The sequence below is a fragment of the Cervus elaphus genome, chromosome X, assembly GCF_910594005.1.
Source record: "Cervus elaphus chromosome X, mCerEla1.1, whole genome shotgun sequence".
In the NCBI taxonomy this organism is placed as follows: Eukaryota; Metazoa; Chordata; class Mammalia; order Artiodactyla; family Cervidae; genus Cervus; species Cervus elaphus.
Window position 1 is genome coordinate 44,605,959 of NC_057848.1, and position 26,499 is coordinate 44,632,457.

The 26,499-nt window shown below is 40.8% G+C and overlaps 1 protein-coding gene and 2 pseudogenes across 1 annotated transcript; 2 read left to right on the forward strand and 1 right to left on the reverse strand.

Annotated features, from left to right (window-relative positions):
* LOC122690278 overlaps positions 1 to 10,044 on the reverse strand; it is a 32,424-nt pseudogene extending 22,380 nt beyond the window's left edge.
* LOC122689452 (protein GOLM2-like) lies at positions 9,921 to 11,399 on the forward strand. Its single transcript, XM_043895862.1, has one exon. It carries the CDS (start codon positions 10,043 to 10,045, stop codon positions 11,183 to 11,185), a length of 1,143 nt encoding a protein of 380 aa, XP_043751797.1. The 5' UTR covers positions 9,921 to 10,042; the 3' UTR covers positions 11,186 to 11,399.
* Positions 11,400 to 20,215: 8,816 nt separating this feature from the next.
* On the forward strand, positions 20,216 to 20,857 carry LOC122690279 (annotated as a pseudogene).
* The last annotated feature ends 5,642 nt before the right edge of the window (positions 20,858 to 26,499 follow it).

Below are 26,499 nucleotides of genomic sequence, written 5' to 3' on the forward strand. Positions count from 1 at the left end.
GACCAGAGGGTATGGTTTACCCTGGATATTCCAGTTTATACCTTTTGTCTTGTTTTACTCTCAAGTGTCCTTATTTAGATGATAAATTATATGGTCACTGTATTTATTGAATTGGCCAAAATTTTGTTTGGGTTTTTCTGTAACATCATCTGAAAAAACTCAAATGAACTTTTTAGGCAATACAATATTTGGCACTTGTAAATGTCTTGAGTGTATTTATAAAATTCTCCTTTTACCTTAAAATTTCATGAAGGTAGGAGCATTTTTATTTTGTAGTTTCTCCTGTAAGTACCCTAGAATCTGTATACCATGGGTTCTGGGTAGCTGTTTCTAACTAACTATATTCTTTATTTCGCAGTTCAGCCATCATTATTTCTCCATGTTTATAAACTATCTGTCATGAACTGAGTTGGTCCCCCCCAACCTCATTCATATGTCAAAGTCCTAACCTTCATTTGACTGTATTTGGAGAGAGGGCCTTTAAGGAGACAATTAACATTAAGTGAAGTCATGAGGATGGGGCTCTAATCCAATAGAACTGGTATTATTACACGAAGAGGCAGAGAGACAAGGGATGCCCATGCACAGAGAAAAGGCCACGGTTAGGACACAAATGACACCACCATCTGCAGTCCAAAGAAAGAGAGGCGTCAGCCAGCATGTTCTGTTAGACTCCCCTCAGTCAGAACTGTGAGGAATGAATTTCTGCTGTTTAAGCTACATAGTCTGTGGTTATTTGTTATGTCAGCCCTAGCAGACTAATATACTTTCTGTATAAGAAGCAGTTAGAGAGATTGTTAAAAATGTAGTTTCCTGACTACTCAGACTGAATCAAAATTTCTGTTGTGGGGCTCAAGAAAGCTCAGGTGATTCTTATACACATTAAATTTGAGAATTGCTGAAATATGGACCTCAGGGCACTAAAAGGGGGGAGGGGTTTTTTCATATATTTTTGTCATGTCAAGTTTTTGTTCTCTCTTCAGGGACTTTCTACCTAGGTGTTAGCAGAAAATAAGGATTGAATATCCCAGTTATCTTTGGCATATCTGGAATTGTCAGTGAAAATTCCAGAAAGCCTGGAGGCTATGGGGACTATACATTCAAGATAAATCAAGGAAGAGAGGAATATATTATTTTAGGGAGAAGTTGGTATCAAGACTAACCTAGAATTGGTTCTTTTTTTTTTATTTTTTAATTTTTATTATTATTATTATTATTTTTTCCAGTGGGTTTGTCATACATTGATATGAATCAGCCATGGATTTACATGTATTCCCAATCCCGATCCCCCCTCCCACCTCCCTCTCCACCCGATCCCTCTGGGTCTTCCCAGTGCACCAGGCCGGAGCACTTGTCTCATGCATCCCACCTGGGCTGGTGATCTGTTTCACCATAGATAGTATACATGCTGTTCTTTTGAAATATCCCACCCTCACCTTCTCCCACAGAGTTCAAAAGTCTGTTCTGTATTTCTGTGTCTCTTTTTCTGTTTTGCATATAGGGTTATCCTTATCACCTTTCTAAATTCCATGTATATGTGTTAGTATGCTGTAATGTTCTTTATCTTTCTGGCTTACTTCACTCTGTATAATGGGCTCCAGCTTCATCCATCTCATTAGGACTGATTAAAATGAATTCTTTTTAATGGCTGAATAATATTCCATGGTGTATATGTACCACAGCTTCCTTATCCATTCATCTGCTGATGGGCATCTAGGTTGCTTCCATGTCCTGGCTATTATAAACAGTGCTGCGATGAACATTGGGGTGCACGTGTCTCTTTCAGATCTGATTTCCTCAGTGTGTATGCCCAGAAGTGGGATTGCTGGGTCATATGGCAGTTCTATTTCCAGTTTTTTAAGAAATCTCCACACTGTTTTCCATAGCGGCTGTACTAGTTTGCATTCCCACCAACAGTGTAAGAGGGTTCCCTTTTCTCCACACCCTCTCCAGCATTTATTGCTTGTAGACTTTTGGATAGCAGCCATCCTGACTGGCGTGTAATGGTACCTAATTGTGGTTTTGATTTGCATTTCTCTAATAATGAGTGATGTTGAGCATCTTTTCATGTGTTTGTTAGCCATCTGTATGTCTTCTTTGGAGAAATGTCTGTTTAGTTCTTTGGCCCATTTTTTGATTGGGTCATTTATTTTTCTGGAATTGAGCTTCAGGAGTTGCTTGTATATTTTTGAGATGAATCCTTTGTCTGTTTCTTCATTTGCTATTATTTTCTCCCAATCTGAGGGCTGTCTTTTCACCTTACTTATAGTTTCCTTTGTAGTGCAAAAGCTTTTAAGTTTCATTAGGTCCCATTTGTTTATTTTTGCTTTTATTTCCAATATTCTGGGAGGTGGGTCATAGAGGATCTTGCTGTGATTTATGTCGGAGAGTGTTTTGCCTATGTTCTCCTCTAGGAGTTTTATAGTTTCTGGTCTTACATTTAGATCTTTAATCCATTTTGAGTTTATTTTTGTGTATGGTGTTAGAAAGTGTTCTAGTTTCATTATTGTACAAGTGGTTGACCAGTTATCCCAGCACCACTTGTTAAAGAGGTTGTCTTTTTTCCATTGTATATCCTTGCCTCCTTTGTCAAAGATAAGGTGTCCATAGGTTCGTGGATTTATCTCTGGGCTTTCTATTCTGTTCCATTGATCTATATTTCTGTCTTTGTGCCAGTACCATACTGTCTTGATGACTGTGGCTTTGTAGTAGAGTCTGAAGTCAGGCAGGTTGATTCCTCCAGTTCCATTCTTCTTTCTCAAGATTACTTTGGCTATTCGAGGTTTTTTGTATTTCCATACAAATTGTGAAATTCTTTGGTCTAGTTCTGTGAAAAATCCCGTTGGTAGCTTGATAGGGATTGCATTGAATCTATAGACTGCTTTGGGTAGAATAGCCATTTTGACAATATTGATTCTTCCAATCCATGAACACGGTATGTTTCTCCATCTGTTTGTGTCCTCTTTGATTTCTTTCATCAGTGTTTTATAGTTTTCTATGTATAGGTCTTTTGTTTCTTTGGGTAGATATACTCCTAAGTATTTTATTCTTTTTGTTGCAATGGTGAATGGTATTGTTTCCTTAATTTCTCTTTCTGTTTTTTCATTGTTAGTATATAGGAATGCAAGGGATTTCTGTGTGTTAATTTTATATCCTGCAACTTTACTATATTCATTGATTAGCTCTAGTAATTTTCTGGTAGAGTCTTTAGGGTTTTCTATGTAGAGGATCATGTCATCTGCAAACAGTGAGAGTTTTACTTGTTCTTTTCCTATCTGGATTCCTTTTACTTCTTTTTCTACTCTGATTGCTGTGGCCAGAACTTCCAACACTATGTTGAATAGTAGTGGTGAGAGTGGGCACCCTTGTCTTGTTCCTGATTTCAGGGGAAATGCCTTCAATTTTTCACCATTGAGGGTGATGCTTGCTGTGGGTTTGTCATATATAGCTTTTATTATGTTGAGGTATGTTCCTTCTATTCCTGCTTTTTGGAGAGTTTTAATCATAAATGAGTGTTGAATTTTGTCAAAGGCTTTCTCTGCATCTATTGAGATAATCATATGGTTTTTATCTTTCAATTTGTTAATGTGGTGTATTACATTGATTGATTTGCGGATATTGAAGAATCCTTGCATTCCTGGGATAAAGCCCACTTGGTCATGGTGTATGATTTTTTTAATATGTTGTTGGATTCTGTTTGCTAGAATTTTGTTAAGGATTTTTGCATCTATGTTCATCAGTGATATTGGCCTGTAGTTTTCTTTTTTTGTGGCATCTTTGTCAGGTTTTGGAATTAGGGTGATGGTGGCCTCATAGAATGAGTTTGGAAGCTTACCTTCATCTGCAATTTTCTGGAAGAGTTTGAGTAAGATAGGTGTTAGCTCTTCTCTAAATTTTTGGTAGAATTCAGCTGTGAAGCCATCTGGCCCTGGGCTTTTGTTTGCTGGAAGATTTTTGATTACAATTTCGATTTCCTTGCTTGTGATGGGTCTGTTAAGATCTTCTATTTCTTCCTGGTTCAGTTTTGGAAAGTTATACTTTTCTAAGAATTTGTCCATTTCATCCAAGTTGTCCATTTTATTGGCATAGAGCTGCTGGTAGTAGTCTCTTATGATCCTTTGTATTTCAGTGTTGTCTGTTGTGATCTCTCCATTTTCATTTCTAATTTTGTTAATTTGGTTCTTCTCTCTTTGTTTCTTAATGAGTCTTGCTAATGGCTTGTCAATTTTGTTTATTTTTTCAAAAAACCAGCTTTTAGCTTTGTTGATTTTTGCTATGGTCTCTTTAGTTTCTATTGCATTTATTTCTGCCCTGATTTTTAAGATTTCTTTCCTTCTGCTAACCCTGGGGTTCTTCATTTCTTCCTTCTCTAGTTGCTTTAGGTGTAGAGTTAGGTTCTTTATTTGGTTTTTTTCTTGTTTCTTGATGTAAGCCTGTAATACTATGAACCTTCCCCTTAGCACTGCTTTTACAGTGTCCCATAGGTTTTGGCTTGTTGTGTTTTCATTTTCATTCATTTCTGTACATATTTTGATTTCTTTTTTGATTTCTTCTATGATTTGTTGGTTATTCAGAAGCGTGTTATTTAGCCTCCATATGTTTGAAGTTTTAACAATTTTTTTCCTGTAATTGAGATCTAATCTTACTGCACTATGGTCAGAAAAGATGACTGGAATGATTTCAATTTTTTTGAATTTTCCAAGACCAGATTTATGGCCCAGGATGTGATCTATTCTGGAGAATGTTCCGTGTGCACTTGAGAAAAAGGTGAAGTTGATTGTTTTGGGGTGAAATGTCCTATAGATATCAATTAGGTCTAGCTGGTCCATTGTGTCATTTAAAGTTTGTGTTTCCTTGTTAATTTTCTGTTTAGTTGATCTATCCATAGTTGTGAGTGGGGTATTAAAGTCTCCCACTATTATTGTGTTACTATTAATTTCCTCTTTCATACTCGTTAGTGTTTGCCGCACATATTGCGGTGCTCCTATGTTGGGTGCATATATATTTATAATTGTTATATCTTCTTCTTTGATTGATCCTTTGATCATTATGTAGTGTCCTTCTTTGTCTCTTTTCACATCCTTTATTTGAAAGTCTATTTTATCTGATATGAGTATTGCGACTCCTGCTTTCTTTTGGTCTCCATTTGCATGAAATATTTTTTTCCAGCCCTTCACTTTCAGTCTGTATGTGTCTCTTGTTTCGAGGTGGGTCTCTTGTAGACAGCATATATAGGGGTCTTGTTTTTGTATCCATTCAGCCAATCTTTGTCTTTTGGTTGGGGCATTCAACCCATTTACATTTAGGGTAATTATTGATAGGTGTGGTCCCGTTGCCATTTACTTTGTTGTTTTGGGTTCACGTTTATACAGCCTTTCTGCATTTCCTGTCTAGAGAAGATCCTTTAGCATTTGTTGAAGAGCTGGTTTGGTGGTGCTGAATTCTCTCAGCTTTTGCTTATCTGTAAAGCTTTTGAATTCTCCTTCATATCTGAATGAGATCCTTGCTGGATACAGTAATCTAGGTTGTAGGTTATTCTCTTTCATTACTTTCAGGACGTCCTGCCATTCCCTTCTGGCCTGGAGGGTTTCTATTGATAGATCAGCTGTTATCCTTATGGGAATCCCTTTGTGTGTTATTTGTTGTTTCTCCCTTGCTGCTTTTAATATTTGTTCTTTGTGTTTGATCTTTGTTAATTTGATTAATATGTGTCTTGGGGTGTTTCGCCTTGGGTTTATCCTGTTTGGGACTCTCTGGGTTTCTTGGACTTGGGTGGCTATTTCCTTCCCCATTTTAGGGAAGTTTTCAGCTATTATCTCCTCGAGTATTTTCTCATGGCCTTTCTTTTTGTCTTCTTCTTCTGGAACTCCTATGATTCGGATGTTGGGGCGTTTCACAGTGTCCCAGAGGTCCCTGAGGTTGTCCTCATTTCTTTTGATCCTTTTTTCTTTTTTCCTCTCTGCTTCATTTATTTCCACCATTTTATCTTCTACCTCACTTATCCTATCTTCTGCCTCCGTTATTCTACTCTTGGTTCCCTCCAAAGTGTTTTTGATCTCACTCATTGCATTATTCATTTTTAATTGACGCTTTTTTATTTCTTCTAGGTCTTTATTAAACAGTTCTTGAATCTTTTCAATCTTTGTTTCCAGGCTATTTATCTGTAACTCCATTTTGTTTTCAAGATTGTGGATCATTTTTATTATCATTATTCTAAATTCTTTTTCAGGTAGATTCCCTATCTCCTCCTCTTTTGTTTGACTTGGTGGGCATTTTTCATGTTCCTTTACCTGTTGGGTATTTCTTTGCCTTTTCATCTTGTTTAGATTGCTGAATCTGGAGTGGGCTTTCTGTATTCTGGAGGTCTGTGGTTCCCTTTTGTTGTGGAGGATTAACCCAGTGGGTGGGGTTAGACGATTGGCTTGTCAAGGTTTCCCGGTTAGGGAAGCGTGTGTCAGTGTTCTGGTGCGTGGAACTTGATTTCTTCTCTTTGGAGAGCAATGGAGTGCCCAGTAATGAGTTTTGAGATGGGTCTATGTGTTAGGTGTGACCTTGGGCAGCCTGTATGTTGACGTTCAGGGCTATGTTCCTGCGTTGCTGGAGAATTTGCGTGGTATGTCTTGCTCTAAAACTTATTGGCTCTTGGGTGGTGGTTGGTTTCAGTGTAGGTATGAAGGCTTTTGGACAGTCACTTATTACTTAAAGTTCCATGTAGTCAGGAGTTTTCTGGTGTTCTCAGGTTTTGGGCTTAAGTCTCCTGCCTCTGGATTTCAGTTTTATTCTTCCTGTAGTCTCAGGACTTCTCCAACTATACAGCCCTGATAAGAAAACTTTTAGGTTAATGGCGAAAAGATTCTCCCCCGTTAGGGACACCCAGAGAGGTTCACAGGGTTACATGAAGAAGAGGAGAGGGAGGAGGGAGATAGAGATGAACAGGAGGAGAAAAAGGGGGACTCAAGAGGAGAGAGACAGATCTACGCAGCTGTCTGTTCCCAGAGTGTTCTCCGTAGCCCAGTCACCTACAAGGATTCACAGAATTGGATTGGGAAGAGAAGGGGAAAGGAGGAAATAGAGGTGTTCTGAGGTAGAAAACAGAGAGTCAAGATTGGGAGAGAATAATCTTCGGTTTAAAAATAGGGCTTCTCTTCTTTTTTTTTTGTAAGGTTATAGTGTATTGAAAATGAAAATTAAGGAGTAGTAGAGGAGTACTAGAGGACTTTAAAAGAAATAAGAGAAAAAGAAAAATAGAAAATAGAAGAGAAAAAGGAAAGAAAAAAAAGAAGAAAAAAGAAAAAAAAAAAGAAAAAGAAAAAAAAAAAGAAAGAAAAAAAAAATTTTTTTTCCCCCCTAATTAAAAAATCGTAAAAGTCTATGGAAATGAAAGTTAAGGAGTAATGGGGGCGTAATAGGGGATTTTAAAGGAAAATAAAAGAGAAAAAATAAAAAATAAAAAATAAAAAAAAAGAAAAAAAAGAAAAAAGAGAAAAAAGTAAAATTATATCTAGGAGTTTCTCTGGAGCTGTTGCGGTCAGTGTGGGTTCGGCTCAGTTTCAGATAGCTCCTCGTTCCAGCTTACGCTTCTCGCTATCTACAGGCCCCTTCCGGTGTAGTCAATGTTTCCTAGAGGGATTTTAATCTGTTGCACCAGTCCCTTCTGAAGCGGTTCCCTTTGTTTATTTGGCTTCTGTTTGCCGGTCTCTTCAGAGCCTCATTTCCCCCTGACACAGGCGGGCGGAGGTGGACTCTTACTCAGGTAGCTAGTTCCGTCGCGCTGCTGGGAGGGGCTGGCGCTGCCGGGGATGGGCTGGCGCTGCGGGGAGGGGCTGGCGCTGTGAGGGCGGGCTTGCACCGCGGGGACGGACTGGCGCTGCCGAGAGGGGCTGACGCCGCTTTCTCCATCTGCGCTGCTCAGGCTCCCGGCTATTCTATATGGAGCGCGCCCCGCGAGGCGTGAGGTTCCAGCCCTCGGGTATTCCACAAAAGCGCGGAGCGAAAAGCTGTGCCTTCTCTCTGTGCCTTCCCCGTCAGAGCGGTCCAGGCAGCCAGGGGCTTGGTGGGCGCACTCTCCCCAGGTGTGGCGCGCCCGCTCCCTTCCACGGACCCAGTCTCAGTTTCCGCTGGCGCCAGTCGGGTGCCTGCGCCTTCTGCCCTCCGCGTCCCCAGCCCCAGTCCCCGCCCGCGCCGGTCGGGTGCCTGTGCCCTGTGTCTCTCCGCGACCTTCCCCTCCCCCCTGCCTCCTGCCTCCGGCGGGGCTGGGCCGGTCCGCAGCCTGCGAGCTCCTCTCTGGACCCTCTCGGTCTCTTTGTTCTGCGAGCAGCCGGCAGTGTGTTCGGGCCGGTTAATTTACTCTCTCTCTTTTGGTCTCCCACAGTTCAAGTTGGCAACTCACAGAAGCTCCCTCCGATTGTCCTCAGGGCACTCAGGCCCGGACCCTACCCCAAGCAATGCCGCCTAAGAGTTCCCGGGACGGATCTCCGTCCTTAGCTCTTTTGTCTCACTTTTTATCTTTTATATTTTGTCCTACCTCCTTTCGAAGACAATGGGCTGCTTTTCTGGGCGCCTGATGACCTCAGCTAGCGATCAGAAGTTGTTTCGTGAAGTTTGCTCTGTGTTCAGTTATTCTTTTGATGAATTTGTAGGAGAGAAAGTGGTCTCCCCGTCCTACTCCTCCGCCATCTTGGCTCCTCCTGGAATTGGTTCTTTAAAAAGGTCATTGAAGCTGGATTTGACGTTTGGCCACTGCTCCCCTTCTTCCTCCTCTGGGGATAGTGCCTGATACTTGGAAATAACACTTTGCGCATTTCCTTAGGGGCACTTAAGAAACTTTGGCTTTCAGTTCTATGCCTTTTGACTACCTACCTCTAATATAGTTGCCCTTAGTCCTCAGAGCTTGAATCCCATCTCGATGGAAGCTAGATTAGGAACAGGACACCTAGGAGGCATGGATTTGATAAATGTCCTATGATGCTTGAGATGTTCATGCCTCAAAAGTTAGGTACAACCTCAGAGTCAGTCCTAGTTGTAATTAGCATGAATCCTTGCCGATTTCATGGACTATGGAAGTCCAAAACCTTTCCCTGCATCCCTAAAAATTCAAGTTTCCTCCAAATAATCCACATATATAAAGTATTACCAGTGTAGAATTTACTGAAATTTTATAGAGGCTATGGAGAATAATTTACGTTACAGCAATGCAAATGACTTTAACATGTACCACAGACAGTATTAGCTACCACAACCCTGTGGAGTTTCACTAACATGTTCTCTGAACCCAAGTCTCTTTCTAGCTGACCAATTTCTTTCATGTTCTCTCATATTCTAAGATAACAACAAAATTCCTTCCCCATTCCATTCATAGCAACAATGTGCCCATCCTGACTTGGTGCCGCCTGCTTATCCTAGTTGTTTTTTTGAAGGAGGAAGAGGTTGGGGGAGTGGTGGGGAGGGTCACTTTCTATCTTTTTGCCTTAAACACCTACTAAGGCAGTCTTCCAATCCAAGACAGTGTTATTCTTGAAAGAAATTCTGGTGACCAACTTTGTCCCCATCTCTTTTCGCAAAGATACAATTGTTGCTGTTATTGCCATGAAGCAAATGAAGATATAGCTAAATAAAAAGAACACTATAACACATGGTCAAGAGAAGAAAACTAAGTTTACTCAACTTGTCTTATATGTCCAGCACAAAGTAGGTGTTTTATATGTTTTCTTATGTAGTCCTCATGGTAAACATGTAAGGTGGAGGATCATTATTCATCCCATATTCTTAGAAAAATAAGGATTGGAGAGGTCAAATAACTTCACCTAGTAAAAGGAAAATCCAGTATGTAAATTCAGGTCTGAGTCTTAACAGTTTTATGTGCCCTTGGAAAAGTCATGTTCCCTCTCTGCATTTCAGTTCCTTATCTATAAAAAAGAAGCTCAGGGCTTCCCGCGTCGGCCGGCCCTGGGGCCGCGTCCCCCGGGCAACTCCTCAGCCGCGGCCTGAGCGTCTGCCCGCAGGTGTCGGCTCCGAGGCTCGGGGCGCGGCCTGCTTCGGCCCCATGGTGGGCTTCGGGGCGAACCGGCGGGCCGGCCGCCTGCCCTCCCTGGTTCTGGCGGTCCTGCTGGTGGTGATCGCGGTGCTCGCCTTCAATTACTGGAGCATCTCCTCACGCCACGTCCTGCTGCAGGAGGAGGTGGCGGAGCTGCAGGGCCAGGTCCAGCGCACCGAGGTGGCCCGCGGGCGCCTGGAGAAGCGCAATTCGGACCTCCTGCTCTTGGTGGACTCGCACAAGAAACAGATTGACCAGAAGGAGGCCGATTACGGCTGCCTTAGCAGCCGGCTGCAGGCCCGGGAGGGCCTGGGGAAGAGATGCGAAGATGACAAGGTTAAACTGCAGAACAACATATCATATCAGATGGCAGACATACATCATTTAAAGGAGCAACTTGCTGAGCTCCGTCAGGAGTTTCTCCGACAGGAGGACCAGCTGCAGGACCACAGGAAGAACAGCACGCGCCTTGTGAGGAGGCTGCAGCAGGAGAGTTTTCAGTGTGGACAACAGATCAAGGAGTTAAGAGCTCAGCATGAAGAAAATATTAAAAAGTTAGCAGACCAATTTTTACAGGAACAAAAGCAAGAGGCCCACAAGTCTGAATCAAAAGGTGGAAACGAATTGGATACGGACAATCATGCAGTGCCTAAAAACATTCCAGAAGTTGCTGAGAATGGTGCAGGCAAGAGTGAAGAGCCCTCAAGCCATCATATCCCACGCGGAAAAGAACAAATCAAACGAGATGGTGATGCAGGCATGCCTGGAATAGAAGAGAATGACCTTGCAAAAGCTGAAGATGTTCCTGTTGCTTTAAAGAAACCCCCTGTTTCCTTTTCTCAATATGAAAGTCATCAAGTAATCTCCCATCTTCCAACTGGAAAACCTCTCTCCCCAAATATGGTTCCAGATTCTCATATAAACCACAATGGAAACTCTAGAACTTCGAAACAGAACCCTTCCAATCCTCTTCAGCGTTTAATTCCAGGCCCTAACTTGGAGAGTGAACCCAGAATTCAAGCAGAAGTTCTAAAGCAGGCTACCAAGGATCGAGCTGGTGATTTCCATAAATTGAAGCAAAATGATGAAGAACGAGAACTTCAGATGGATCCTGCAGACTATGGAAAGCAACGTTTCAATGATGCCCTTTAAGCCGTGAAGGAAAACTTCAGATAACCTAAAGTGCTGTAAAATGGAATCATTTCTACTTTGTCGATTTTGACTTTTGTTGTAAAGATCAGTTGTAAAGATACATTGAGATAGATTTAATGAAAAATTTTAATGAAAGAATGTACCCATGTACATATGTGAACTTTTCATATTGTATTATTAAAGCAGAGACTTCTGGGGTTATGTTACAGTTGAGCCAAAAACGAAGTAAGAAAAACTTTAATCTTTGCATTTAAAGCAAACTAATGTATATTTTACATTTTATTGAGCCTAATTCTTTCCACAAATAGACAAACAGGAAAAATGGTTGTACAGTTTATATGTTGCACATAGCAGAACCACAGTGAGAACAATTATTCAGCTGAAAAACTTTTTATACACTAACATATTCTTGTTAGCCCAACAGGTGTTCTGTTCTATCCACTCTTTTCTCATGCTGTTCAAGGAGTTATACCTAGAACAGTTTCATAAGAGAGAGGCACCTGAAGCCAAACACTGGGCGGCAACGTGCAAAGTCACCCACTCCTGTCCTTAGTTTACATGAGTGCCGATGTGTTTGGTAGATAAGCTTTCAGCTGAGGCCTGATGTAAGCTGAGAAAACCTGCAAAGACATAACAATATTTATGAGTTATACTTACCTTACTTCATGAAATTGTGAAATGCATGATTGATGATCTATTTTCTATTTTTATTTTTTCACATAATATCAATACTGTTTAACTATAACCATTATTGGCTAAAATTTTTATATTTTCAGAGTTAAAGTTGGTGAAGATATTGATTTAAATGCCAGATTCCGAAAGAGGCTAAATCAACTTTAAAATGAATTTTCAGTCAGTATTTCAAGGCTTCTCTGGTAGTTTTAGCGATCTTATTTGACTAGACTTTTTCAGAAGTATTAAACAAGCAGTTTTAACAGGTTTTTATTAATGCACAGATAAACAGAAGTACAGTGAGGTCTACAGCCATTTTATTAAAATAGCTTAAAAGTTTGTAATGAAGATGAAGAAACTTTGTATCTACTTCATATGTTAGTTAAGAGCCCATAAACCTCATATTTATTAGACTTAAAAATTATTTTAAATGCATTTGTCTTTTTTGACACCCTTCAGTAGAATATGCAAGCTAGCTAATCCGTATTTTCTGATTGAAAGCACTTTTAAATCTTATCCCCCTCCCCCTAAATAAAAGGTTTTGATCATGAAAAAAAAAAAAAAAAAAAAAGAAGCTCAGATCGAATTGCTTCCAAAGGCTTTTTAAGCATAGACAAACATGTTCTGTGACCTCTCCTTATTCCACTTGAAAAGTAAAACTGGAAGCTATAGTATGCTTTGCTTAATTAAGACAGGACCTCATTAACATATAGATCCTGTTTTTCTTTTTTATTGTCCTGCCCCTGAAGTTGATAAGTTATGTGTATTTTATTTATTTGTGTACTGGAGAGTGACTGAATTTTAGATACATGAGGTTCCAAATGTTTTAAAAGTAGGATTGATTTGCTTCAAATTCCATTTTCCAATTTTTAAAAATATTTTCAACTTTGTCCTGAAACAGGAAGACTCGATGGTCCTTGCAATGTTAATGAATTGTATGGCAACTTTTGCCCTTGTTTATGAGAAGCTGTATATGGGATGTTCAGACAGAAGTCGCCTGTCCTGAGCCATAGCTATCAATTCCAAACTGTGAAGGCTGTTTCTCACACTGAGCATCATGGGTTGAAATGCTGCCATCTCTTCCAGTGTCTGTATTGGTAGGGATGGCAGGACCAAAGACAGAAGCACCCATTATCATGATAAATACTCAGAGCAGGCTGTAATACCACAGTGGCTGATATAGAGGAGATTGTGTGGTTTTAGGAAGCCTGTATTAGTGAAAAAATGTCACTGTATAAGATGCTATTGAATCATGAATTTAGTGGCTAGGAATTGGCTAAGTCGTTATCCCCATGAAGAAGAGGAAGTAGGAGGGTGGCATATAGGATCCTGTTTGAATTTGGTTGAAAATAGAGAAAACAAAGGAATTTCTCAGGAGAGATACTAGAGACTGTGCTTTTTGTATAAAATTTGGTCTCTTGGGTTATGCTGTCCTTGTCTGGCTAATCCTATTCTTTCAATAAATAGAAATAGTTATAATAGATACCACTTACATTTATAGTGCTTTGTATGCATTATTTTATTTCACCATCACAACAACCCTAGATAGATAGATATTATTGTCCAGATTATACAGAGGAGGAAGCTGAGGCTCAATGAGGTTAAATGACTTTCCCAAGGTCATATAGCTACTGAGTATCTGAACCAGAATGTGGACTCAGGTAGCTGCCTTCTCCTCCTTCCTGCTCCCTTCCCCATGACCTTCATTGCTTACACTCTCCTACCTCAGCCTGAATATCAAATGATCACCTTGTGGAATCATTTGTGAAATAGTTTCCAAGAGAGTTAATATTGGTGGGCTAAATAAATAAATAATAGTAGACTGATTAACTGATCGAGCAATTATGTATTCATCGAATGCTTACTGTGTGCGTCCTGGGGATACAGTGTTACAAAAACACCAGAATAACTCTTGCCCTCTTAAAACACAGAATGCAATTGCTGGTGCTGTCTGCAATGATAGCCAAGCTATGTATAGCAATTTAAGTTTAAATTATTTAAAGTCAAAGAGTTAACTCAGTCTCTCAGTTACATTAACAGTTCAAGGACTCAATAGCCACATGCTAATGACCACTGTACTGGGCAGCACAGATATGGAACATTTATTTCCATTCTCATCAGAAGTTCTATTGGACAACACTTAGATAATTAATATGGTGGCTCAGATGCTAAAGAATCTGCCTGCAATGTAGGAGAGCTGGGTTCCATCCCTGAGTCAGGAAGATCCCCTGGAGAAGGGAATGGCAACATACTCTAGTATTCTTGCCTGGAGAATTCCATGGACAGAAGAGCCTGGCAAGCTACTACAGTTTATGGGGTAGCAGAGTCAGACACGACTGAGTGACTATCACTTTTTTCACTTTAGATAATTAATAGCAATTGAGTTGAGTGAGAAAGAAGAGTGACAGGGTGTTAAAGAATTCATATTTAATGGGTTATCTAGTCTGGGAGGCTTTCCTGGGGAAAGTGACATTTGGGCTGAGCTTTCAGTCTGAAATAACTAACCCAATATTGCCAAGTGAGGAAGCTTCTGCAGATACTCCCCGTGTGTGTGCTCAGTCTTGTCTGGCTCTTTGTGACCCCATGGACTGTAGCCTGCTGGGCTCCTATGTCCATGGGATCCTTCAGACAAGAATACTGGAGTGGGTTGCCATGCCCTCCTCCAGGGGACCTTTCCAACACAGGGATCAAACCCGTATCTCATTATGCCTCCTGCATTGCAGGCAGATTCTTTACCTCTGAGTCACCTAGGAAGCCCTAGATACTTCCTGCTATGAGGTAGATTAACTCTGGAAATGACAGCAGTGGATTTGATCAACTTGTCCAGGGTGTAAAGGCACCTACTTTCTCCCTTCAGTGGACCCAAACTTAGCCAAACAGGAGAACAGAATAGAGGAAGTACAGAACTGTCTCACACCTGTGCTCGTTCAGATCAGGATGGTAGAGCCTGGGGCCATGAATTATTGCAAGTCAGGTCCTGCATTTATTTTTGGTGCTTTATTTAAGAAAAAAAAACTGCAACTCTTTTTGAGATACTGGGAGATCCAAATCTGGCTGTCAGTATTAAGTTTGATAGAATAATGATATGGTTCAGAGTATATCCTGAGCGGGGGAGAAGGTGTTTGTGCTTAGATACATCTGTGCTGTGTCGAGAGCTACATGTTCTATGAGCCTCTCTAGCTTGAACACCCACACATCTGCAGGCAGGAAGTTCAGTTCAGGTTCACAATCTAGCTAAGATGCAACTGTGTGCTGTTTGCTCTATCTTTAATTAGAGTGGAATGCAATTGCGGTTTGTCTCCGTCATCGTCTATATCTCATCATTTAGGTCTTTTCATCTATCCCTATCACCTCTCATTATGATCCGTTATATATCTATTCTCCAGAAGTCCTAGGCAGAATCTTCAATGCTATACAAGTCCTAAATCCCTCCTTTTGGTGTATTCCACTCAGGCCCAGATTCTTTCTCTGACCAGGGCACCAAGGCTGTTCTCTCCCATGTCAACATCATGAACTAGGAATATTTTGTGTTTACTATACAGAGACAGAAAACAGTCTCCAAAAGGTGAATTTGACTTGACAGATAACATGATATGACCACAATTAGTTATGTCAATAAAAACCACCAATAAAGGGACGTCCTGGCTGGTCTAGTGGTTGAGATTCTGTGCTTCCGCTGCAGGGGGCGCAAGTTCTATCCCTGGAGGGGAAACTAAGATCCTGTATGATGGCTGTGTCGCTCAGCCAAAAAAACAACAAACCGACCGCTAATAAAAGCTGAGTATTTGATATCATAGAAATTGGCAAAAAATGAGGTTGATTTTATGAACTTCTCAACTCTCAGCTAAACATATTAGTATCATGTGGGAGTCGCAGTACCGAGAATTGGAATGGCTGGGTTCTCCAAAAGCTTCCCAGTTTTTAAAACAGAGCAACAACTGTGTCAGCCTCTGTGCGTCTGCCTGCTGTTTGTCTCACTTCCATATTAAAGTGCTTTTTTAAAATGCATCCCATTGCTACTATTTTTTTGGAAGTGGCGCTGTTTCTGTAGATGATAGTCTCTTTAAAATACTGCTTCTTCATCTTTGATTTAGCTTCCTTCTTGCAGCTGCCCCTCAGAGACCTTGACACACTGGATATGGCTGGAATCCAGGTCCTGTCTCTCTCAGTTTTCATCGCATGTTCTGAGCTTTGTCAGAGCCATTCTGTGTCTGATTTATCTTCTGCCAGGATGGTGGCTCCATATTCAATCTGTTTGCCAAGTGCTTCTGAGGCAGCCTTTTCAAAGCAGATAATTTAATTTCTCCATTTTCAGAAAGCAAAGAGCAAGCCACCTTATTAACTGGAAATGTGCTTATTTGGTGCTGCATGGGGGCTGACATTATCCCCCTGAATCTTAGGAAGCTCATTGTGTTCCTGAGGTTTAATTCTCCTTCTTAAAAATCTCTGTGATTCTCCCACCCCCCACCCCCACACATATCCTCAGATGTAGACATACTTACATACTTCCAACTTTTCCAATTCTGTCAGTTCTTTGAGACTCAGTGTAAGTCTCCTCCTCTCCTTGTATTCTTCCCCAGTAAGGGAACCTGTGTTGCTTTTTTTTTTCATCTCCTTCGGTGCCTGTTGTCTGCAACATACCATTTAGCATGTGCTTATTATATTGTCTTGTATTATCCATTGAACTTCAGGTTACATGCAGTGGTGGTTAGCCATTGTAGAATTTTGTGTGAAATAGTTGATCTGATTAGTGATTTTAAAAGATGACTGATGACATGGAGGCTGATTAGGAGGTTAAGATACTGGAGGACTGAGGGAGTGAGTACCATGGCAATAGAAATTGAGAGAAAGCACAGATTTTAGAGGTGTTTGGGAGCAAAATCGATAGGACTTAGTGACTGATCAGATGAGAAGGGCCAGAGGCAGGGAGGAGAAGTCTAGAGTTGACTCTCAGGTTTCCGGTTTGGACCACTGGGTGGGTGTTAGTGCCACTCACTGAGGCAAGGAGCAGGAGTCAGCCCATTCCCTCATGGGTCTCCTCCCCTTCCTCCTGCAATCCCATATGGGCCCACAGTAGGTGCTCACAAATGCATGATATTAATTTTACTCTGTTAAGAGGGAAGAGAAAGTCTTGCCTTTTCTTTGTGTCCTGCCTTAGCTTATGTAAGATACTTCCTGCAGTGGAAGGATGTCAGTTACATGGCCTCTTTGTTGTTGCTACTCTAGGAATCTTCTCTCTGCTGCTATGATCTGTTTTTGCATTTCTGTGGTCTATGATGCAAGTTCTGGACTCACTACTGGGCTTACCAGTCCAGTAGTGCCACATACTTCTCCTTGTCCACAAAATGATCTCATCACAGCAGTCACTTACATTTGAACAGTGATTTGGAATTTAGCAGGCATGTTCAGATGTGCTTTATCTCCTTTGTTCCCTGTTACTGCATATGAGGTAGGCAGTTGAGTAGGTTTAACTGTCCCTGTTTCATAGATAAAGGAGTTTAGGCCGTTGGAGATGCAACCTGTCAAGCATCACAGATCTAGTAAGTGGCATAACTGGGACTCTGCCTCCACATCCATTGTATTTACTTTAATTGGTCAAGTCAATTCTTGCTTTGTTCTCTGGTACCCATGTGTTTCCAGACTCCTCATGACCTGTCCGACTTCTACCCTCGTCCACTGTGACCTCCTGCTTTTGGTTTACCTGCCTTGCTCATACCTATACTTTGCCGTGTATATATACATCTCTTGTTTTGGCTTTCCCTGTCCAGGCGCCTTCCCCTGTTCCTGTCATCCTTGTACTACAGTCTTGGCATTGACACAAGACTTGCAGATGAATTTGTGGCTCTGGAACTTTTTCTTCCCAAGAACATAGAGCAACACCCACTTTCAGTCTGTTGGACCTGAGGAAATATTGGCCTTTGAACTCTGTTACTTGCAAAATGTTACATTTGTGGATATGAGCAGTGAAAGAAGGCATAATAAGTGAGGCAAGATTTCCAACCCACATCCTGCCTCCTCCAACACAGATCTCCTTTAAGGGTTTCAATGGGCTGCATTGCCTGAGCCTCTATCTCCCTGTGAGTACATGAATCTCCATACTTAAATGTTTGGTATTAAGCATTTGGGACAATTTTTCATTAATATAGTAGCAACAAACAGCTTTCTGGATTGTATGGATTGTCGGTAGGTACCTTCTTTTCAACACTGAAATGGTATCATGAATGGCCCTCTGTGTGTGAGTCCTGTGGACCCAGTGGGAGCCAGGCTTGCTTAAGCTTCCTTAGCACTTCAGTGTTTTATAGTTGAGCAGCAAGTATTTGAGAAACACCTACCAACAGGGATGTTATAAACAAACTCCTTGCTCTTGAGCCTACCATCTAATTGGGAAGGGAAACCTTACATTTTTTTCCCACCAGTACTGAGCAGCACACAACGCACTTACAAACTTATGCTAGGGAGATTGGGACAGAGAATGAGATACGGGTCAGTCTACTTAAAGAAGCTTCCTGAAAGGGAGGACCTTTGAACCGATGCTGAGAGCATGGGTTGAGGTTTAGATGGCAGCGTGTGTTTGTGAATCAGTGTTAGTGCTACTATTTTGGGATAGCAGAATGGCATGATAGAAACCCCGTAATTAATTCTTTTTCAAGGAATATTTCTCTTCATTTCAGGTGACAAGTTAGGAGGGGGCCTGTCAAAGGAGGTTTTGTTTCTTTCCCCCCTCCTTCCCCCCACCTTTTTTTGATTATGCCAAATCTTACATTCTGTGTTCCACTATTCTACGGTTTGGTTCTTTTGCAATATGATTTTAGGATCTGGTATGAACTTAGTCCAGGACACTCCTCTCCCAAGTCAGTTTTCCACTTTAGGTGAAAACTGAGTTTTTACTTTTGAGATAATTGTTCTAAGAAGACAGTGCTGCTAAAATACAGGCTAGAATAGAAAAGTTAACTTTGTGTAGCTCTGAGATGCAATTTTCTCTGTTCTTCCTTGGCAAAGATGATGCTGTGACTGGGGAGCCTTCTCAGAGTGACAGATCTGTGTGGGCTGAAGCCCCAGTTTGATCATGAGGGGGCGGGAGATGGAAATTTCTTGCTCTTCTTTATGATGGGTTCTGATGCTGGCAACTGTATGCTCTGGGAGCTACTGTTGGGGGCATGATGCATGCTTTGTTTCTCAGTGGAACATTATGGAGCAAATAGCACCTGAAACATGTTTTTGCAAGTGAGGCAGAGTGCAGGATAATGATGAACAGAGGAAACAATAATTGTTGCATAGAACAGATTTGTCGGAGCTGTGGCCTGCACAAATGTTGCATCCAAAATCAAAGCCAGTAGCTAGACCCAGTGTTTTCACTTTTTTCCAAAGATTTTCCTAGATGATAAGGTGGACTGGGATAAATTTCATGTCTCAATTTGGGGGAGAGGATTGTTAAAGAAAATAGTTGGCCCTTGACCAACTGTGAAGTTGGGAAAATATGTCTAATATCCTACCTTTCTATTCGTTTCACTGTTTCGCTCTTATTATTCTCCACTGGTGAATCTAGAATCCCCCTCTGTTAAGGTTATAGTGAAACATCAGTGGTAAAGTAACTTTCTTAGAGAGGGGAATATACCTGGGATACAGGGGTGATGGCAGGACTGCCTGGTGTAAAAGACTGTGTCTCCAGAAAAGGAGACTTAGTGTAAGCATGATGCCCTGGGGATGGGGCAGATCCTTGTTCGTTATGGGCCATGGCTGGAAATTGATTGAAGGACTCGTTAATAGGAATTTGGGTCTCTCCTGGGGGTCCACCTGTTTGCTGACTAGACAGCACATTGTGGAGGGATAGGAAAAAATGAAGGCGCATATATATTAATAAAAATATTCTCAAGGATGTGTTTAGGATGGATTCAAAAGGGAGAAATTATCTACAGGGTAAAATTAGTAAATAACATTTATTGAACCCTTGTCATATGGCAAACATGTTATACAAAGTTTATATATAATTCTCATGATAAGCTTATGAGGTAGGCAGTTTTATTATTCACATTTTATATACAGATAAAATGAAGTCAAGTTGCCTGGGGTCAGTGACTGAACTAAGATTGATTGATGCATTGATTTTTTAAATTGAGATAAAATGTATAACATAAAATTTATCATTTAACCTCCTTAAATCGGGATTAGTTCTTCATTCTATTTTAAAAGTTAGCCCTCATGGCAGCGGTGGTGGTGGCTGGTTGGGTTCAGCGCTATAGCAACTGAGTTGCCGCTAGCCTGGCGGCCGAGTGTTGAGCTCCAGCCTGGCCTCTGCATGCCCCTGGGGCTCCACACCCCTGATGCTGCCCCGGCACTGAGCCCGCCCTGGCCGGGACAATGGTGGAGTATTTCCTGGGCCAGAGCATGCTCTGGAGTTCCTGGGACCAAGTGTTTGCTGCCTTCTGGCAGCGGTACCCAAATCCCTGTAGCAAACATGCCTTGATGGAAGACATAGTGCACCGAGAGGTGACCTCTGACCAGAAGCTCCTGACCAAGACGAACAGGATGCCCTGCTGGGCTGAGCGACTGTTTCCTGCCAGTGTTGCTCATTCAGTGTACTTCCTGGAAGATTCTATTGTGGACCCAGGAAACCAGACCATGGCCACCTTCACCTGGAACATCAACCACACCCAGCTGATGGTGGTGGAGGAATGATGTGTTTACTGTGTGAACTCTGATAACAGCAGCTGGGCTGAAATCTGCCAGGAAACCTGGGTCTCCTCTAGCTTATTTGGCATCTCCAGAGCCGTCTAGGAATTTGGTCTTGCATGGTTCAAAAGTAACATGACCATGACTATGAAGGGTTTTGAATACATCTTGGCCAAGCTGCAAGGTGAGGCCCCTCCCAAAACCCTTGTTGAAACAGCCAAGGAAGCCAAGGAGAAGGCCGAGGAGATGGCAGTGGCAGCTACAGAGAAGGCCAAGGACCTTGCCGGCAAGGCGGCCAACAAGAAGCAGCAGCAGCAGCAGATCATGTAGCCAGCCCAGGCCCTGAGGCAGCAGCCTAGCAGACTGCTGGCTCCAGTCCCTGTGCCCCCTCCTCCTATACTTTATCATTAAAAGCCAGCTTCCAGTCCTATCAACTGTCTGGATGGTGGGCTGGGGGTAGGCGCCCTTTTGGCATCTCCAGCACAGCCGGTCTGTTACCCATGTCTGAGCTGGGCCTCCTTACTCCTGCATCAGGTGGCTGAGGACAGAGGCCCAGTGACTTGCCCAGGGTGACTGCATCCAGGTGAAATGGTTGTAAATGCTAGACTGTAAGCTCCGTGAGGGCAGGGACTATTGTTTTATCCTTTGATGTGTCCCAACTATATGAAACAAAATCTTGCGTGTAATAGGCACTCAGTGAATACTTACTGAAATAAAAAATTAAAAAAAAATAAAAATTATCATTCAGTGAAGTTGTCTTTTTTGGTGTGCATTTTTATGAGTTGTTACACACACACAGAGTCACAAAACTACCACCACAATGAAGATACAGAATAGTTCCCTCTCCCCTGAAAGCTCCCTTGTGCTGTTCCATTTGAGTTAAACCCTCTACTCACTTCTAACCTCTATTTGCTGTGTAAATAACTGATCAGTTTTCTATCACTGTAGTTTTTTTCAAGAATGTCATATTCATGGAATCATACAGTTGTTGTTGTTGTTCAGTCACTCAGTCATCTCAGACTCTCTGTGACCCCACAGACTGCAGCACGCCAGGCTTCCCTATCCTTTACTATCTCCCGGAGCTTGCTCATACTCATTTCCATTGAGTTGGTGATGCCATCCAACCATCTCATCCTCTGTTGTCCCCTTCTTCTCCCGCCTTCAATCTTCCCCAGCAATAGGGGCTTTTCTAATGATTTGGCTATTCACATCAGTTGGCCAAAGTATTGGAACTTCAGCTTTAGCATCAGCCCTTCCAGTGAATATTCAGGGTTGATTTCCTTTAGGGTTGACTGGTTTGATCTCCTTGCAGTCCAAGGGACTCTGAAGAGTCTTCTCCACATGACTGTTCAAAACCATCAATTCTTTGGCACTCAGCCTTCTTTATGGTTCAGCTCTCACATCCATACATGATTACTGGAAAAACCATAGCATTGACTATTTAAACCTTTGTCAGCAAAGTAATGTCTCTGCTCCTTTATGTGCTGTCTAGGTTTGTCATAGATTTTCTTCCAAGGAGAAAGTGTCTTTTAATTTCATGGTTGCAGTCACTATCTGCAGTAGTTTTGGAGCACAAGAAAATGAAGTCTCTCACTGTTTGCATTATTTCCCCATCTATTTGCCATGAAGTGATGGGGCCAGATGCCATGATCTTAGTTTTCTGAATGTTGAGCTTTCAGCCAACTTTTTCACTCTCCTCTTTCATTTTCATCAAGAGGCTCTTTAGTCTTCTTTGCTTTCTGCCATAAGGGTGGTGTCATCTGCATATCTGAGGTTATTGATATTTCTCCCAGCAATCTTGATTCCAGCTTGTGCTTTATGCAGCCCAACATTTGGCAAGATGTACTCTGCATAGAAATTAAATAAGCAGGACGACAATATACATCCTTGATGTACTCCTTTCTCACTTTGGAACCAGTCCATTTCTCCATGTATGGTTCTAACTGTTGCTTCTTGAACTGCATACAGGTTTCTCAGGAGGGGTTAAGGTGGTCTAATTCTCATCTCTTTAAGAATTTTCCACAGTTTGGAACATACATACAGTATGTAACCTTTTTAAGACTAGCTTCTTTCACTTAGCAGTTCTCTGGAGATTTATCCATGTTGTGATATGTTCATTCTTTATTATTGCCAAGTAGTAGTCCATTATATGGATTTACCAGTTTGTTTATCCATTGACTTGTTAATGGTCATTTGGATTGCTTCCAGTTTTGGGCAGTTATGAACAGAATCTCAAGAAATATTCTGTGGAGAGTTTAGTGTGAATACCAATTTTCTCTAGAGTAAATACCCAGGGGTGGGATTACCTTATCATTATGATAAACTTTGTGGTTAATTTTGTAACAAATGGCCAAATCATTTGCCAGTATGTGTGATTTTTGCATCCCCATGAGCAGTATATGAGAGTTGTAGTTTCTTGCATTCTTATCAACTCTTGGTATTGTTGTTTTTTTATTTATGTGTTATAATAGGTATGTGGTGGTATCTTGTCATTGTTTCAATTTGCATCTCCCTAATGGCTAATGATGTTTACCATCTGTCTATTTTTTTCCATTTGTATATGGTCAGGTTCTTTGTATGTTTTAAAATTGGATTATTTGTTTTCTTACTGTTGAACTTTGAGAGTTCTTTATACATTATGAACATGTCTTGTTGGCTGTGTGATTTGCATACATCTTCATGTTTGTAGCTTTTGTTTTTCTTTTTTTTTAAATTAATTTTAATTGGAGGCTACTTGCTTTACAGTATTGTAGTGGTTTTTGCCATACATTGACATGAATCAGCCATGGGTGTACGTGTGTCCCCCATCCTGAACCCCCTCCCACCTCCCTCCCCATCCCATCCCTCAGGGTCATCCCAGTGCACCGGCCCTGAGCGCCCTGTCTCATGCATCGAACCTGGACTGGCGACCTATTTTACATATGGTAATATACATGTTTCAATGCTATTCTCTCAAATCATTCCACCCTCGCCTTCTCCCACAGAGTCCAAAAGTCTGTTCTTTACATCTGTGTCTCTTTTGCTGTCTTGCATATAGGGTCATCATTACCATCTTTCTAAATTTCATATATATGTGTTAATATACTGTATTGGTGTTTTTCTTTCTGGCTTACTTCATTCTGTATAGTAGGCTTCAGTTTCATCCACCTCATTAGAACTGATTCAAATGTATTCTTTTTAATGGCTGAGTAATATTCCATAGTGTATATGTACCACAGCTTTCTTATCCATTTGTCTGCTGATGCATATCTAGGCTGCTTCCATGTCCCGGCTATTATAAACAGTGCTGTGATGAACATTGGGGTGCACGTGTCTCTTTCAATTCTGGTTTCCTCCGTGTATATGCCCAGCAGTGGGATTGCTGGGTCATATGGGGGTTCTATTTCCAGTTTTTTAAGGAATCTCCACACTGTTCTCCATAGTGGCTGTACTAGTCTGCATTCTCACCAACAGTGTAAGAGGGTTCCCTTTTCTCCACACCCTCTCCAGCATTTATTGCTTGTAGACTTTTGGATAGCAGCCATTCTGACTGGCGTGTAATGGTACCTCATTGGGTTGTGTGAGTCTTCCAACTTTGTTCTTTTTTCAAAATATTTTTGCTCCTTTTTTTTTCCTTTCCACATAAATTTTAGAATCAATTTGTCAATACCTACTAAATTTCTAAAGATATTCCATTAAATTTATTTTGTAGAGGAGATTAACATCTAAATTGTACTGAGTCTTTGGATCCATGAGAGCACTATGTCTCTCCATTTATTTAGGTCTTTGCTGATTTTTTTTCATCAAAGTTTTGTCATTTTCAGCATAAATATCCTGTACATATTTTATTGGATTTGTATTTAAAGTGTCTCATGTTCTGGAGGTGTTTTAATTGATGTTAATTTTTTGGGGGAGGGTGGAATTTCAGTTTCCAATTTTACATTGCTAATATATATAAATGTTGATTTTTGTGTATTGTCTTTTTATTTTACAATATTAAACTTACAGATTAGTAGTAGGAAGTTTTTTTTATGGTTATTTGTTTTTAGATTATTTGTCATTTTCTACTTAGGCAGCATGTTAGCAAATAAGGATCATTTAATTTCTTCTTTTCTAATTGATATGCATTTTATTTATTTTCCTTATTGCACTAAGAATAGTGATACTAGAGGAAATGCATTTAGTCTCTCTCCATTAGGTACAATGTTAGCTATAGATTTTGTGGATGCCCTTTATCAAGTTGAAGAAATTGCTGAGTTTTTAAATCATGTATTAATATTGAATTTTGTCAAGTGTTTTTTCTGTACCCATTGATATAATAATGTGATTTTTCTTTTTTTAAACTCATTTAATATGTTGGATTGCATTGATTAATTTGAGAATATTGAAACAGAGTTGCATTCCTGGTATAAACCCCATTTGGTTATTTGGTATTATTTTTAACTATTGCCTGATTTAATTTGCTGATACTTTGTGGATTTTTACATGAATCATGAGGGGTATTGGCTGTAGTCTTACTTTCTTGTATTATTATCTGGTTTTGCTATCAGGTTAATGTTGCCTCATAAAATGAGTTGGGAAGCATTACTTCCTCCTCTGTTTTCTGTAGAAAGGTTATGTAGATTGGCATTATTTCTTTAACTGTTTGTTAGAATTTGCCAGTGAAATCTTCTGGGCCTAGAGAAACCATTTTTGGACAACTTTTAAAACTATATAATCATTTTATTTAATTATATGACTGTTTGGATTTCTCTCTTCTTCTTGAGTGAGTTTTGACAGTTTGTGATTTTTGAGGAATTTGTTTATTTTATCCAAGATGACAAATTTAGGTACATAGAGTTGTTTGTAGTATAGCTTTGTTATACTTTCAACGTTTGTGAAAGTGTTAATTGGTCAGTTGTGTCTGAGTATTTGTGACCCCATGGACTGTAGCCCATCAGGCTCCCCTGTCCATGGAATTCTCCAGTAAAGAAAACTGGAGTGGTTGCCATTCCCTTCTCCAGAGGATCTTCCTGATCCAGGGATTGATCCCAGGTCTCCTGCATTGCAGGCAGATTCTTTACTGTCTCAGCCACCAGGGAAGCCAATTAATATTTGTGAGACCTATAGTATTAGCCCCTCTTTTACTTTTGATATGAGTATTTATGTTCTTTTTTTTCTTTTATACTGTTAGTCTTGCTGGAAGTTTATCAGTTTTCCTGATCTTTACAGTATCAACAAAAAACATGACCTAGGAATTAATCCAATGAAAGATGATCAAATATGCTAGAGAGAAACTGTAAATTTTGGAAAGGATATATATATATATATATAGGAAGGCATAATATATTTATGATTTTGAAGTCTCAGTTTTTGAAAGACAGGAATAGAAAGTGCCTTTCATGGACAAAGAGTGGTCATTCTTTATTGCCTGTATCTAGGGTGGTCCTAATTTCAAGAGGAGCCCCCCTGCACCCTGGGGAGAGCTGCACTTTGATCCATTGCCTGGTCATCCTGGGATTACTTTTATGAGCTCTGAATTGTATTGTCTCCAAACTGTGCCCTTGATTGTTAGGTGCCTTTGGCTAGTCCTTTTGGACCTTTGTTTCTTAATTTATAAGAAAGCTATATTCAAATGTCAAAGTTATCTTCCAAGACAAAATGTCATAGAATCTTAGACTCTCTTTTAATGGAATCTAAGTCATAATCGAATCCAGCAAAGAAAGAATGCAGAACACTGAACCCAGCATTTCATCTGAGAGCTTTTCAGGAAAAGCTGCCCTGTCTCTTTCCTGCTCAACCTCCTCTTTATCATACTTCTCCCTCTGCCTTTGCTCAGCTTTCGGTTCCCTCCCTTCCTTCTCTTCTGCCTCTTGTCCCTATGACTTCCCTGTCACTTCATCCTGTGCCTGCCTTAGTCACCAGTTACTTAGACCTACCTGGTCCTATTCCTACCTCATGCCCAGACCATCTCCCTCCTCTTACCAGGTTTTCCCCTTCCCACCTCCCTGTCT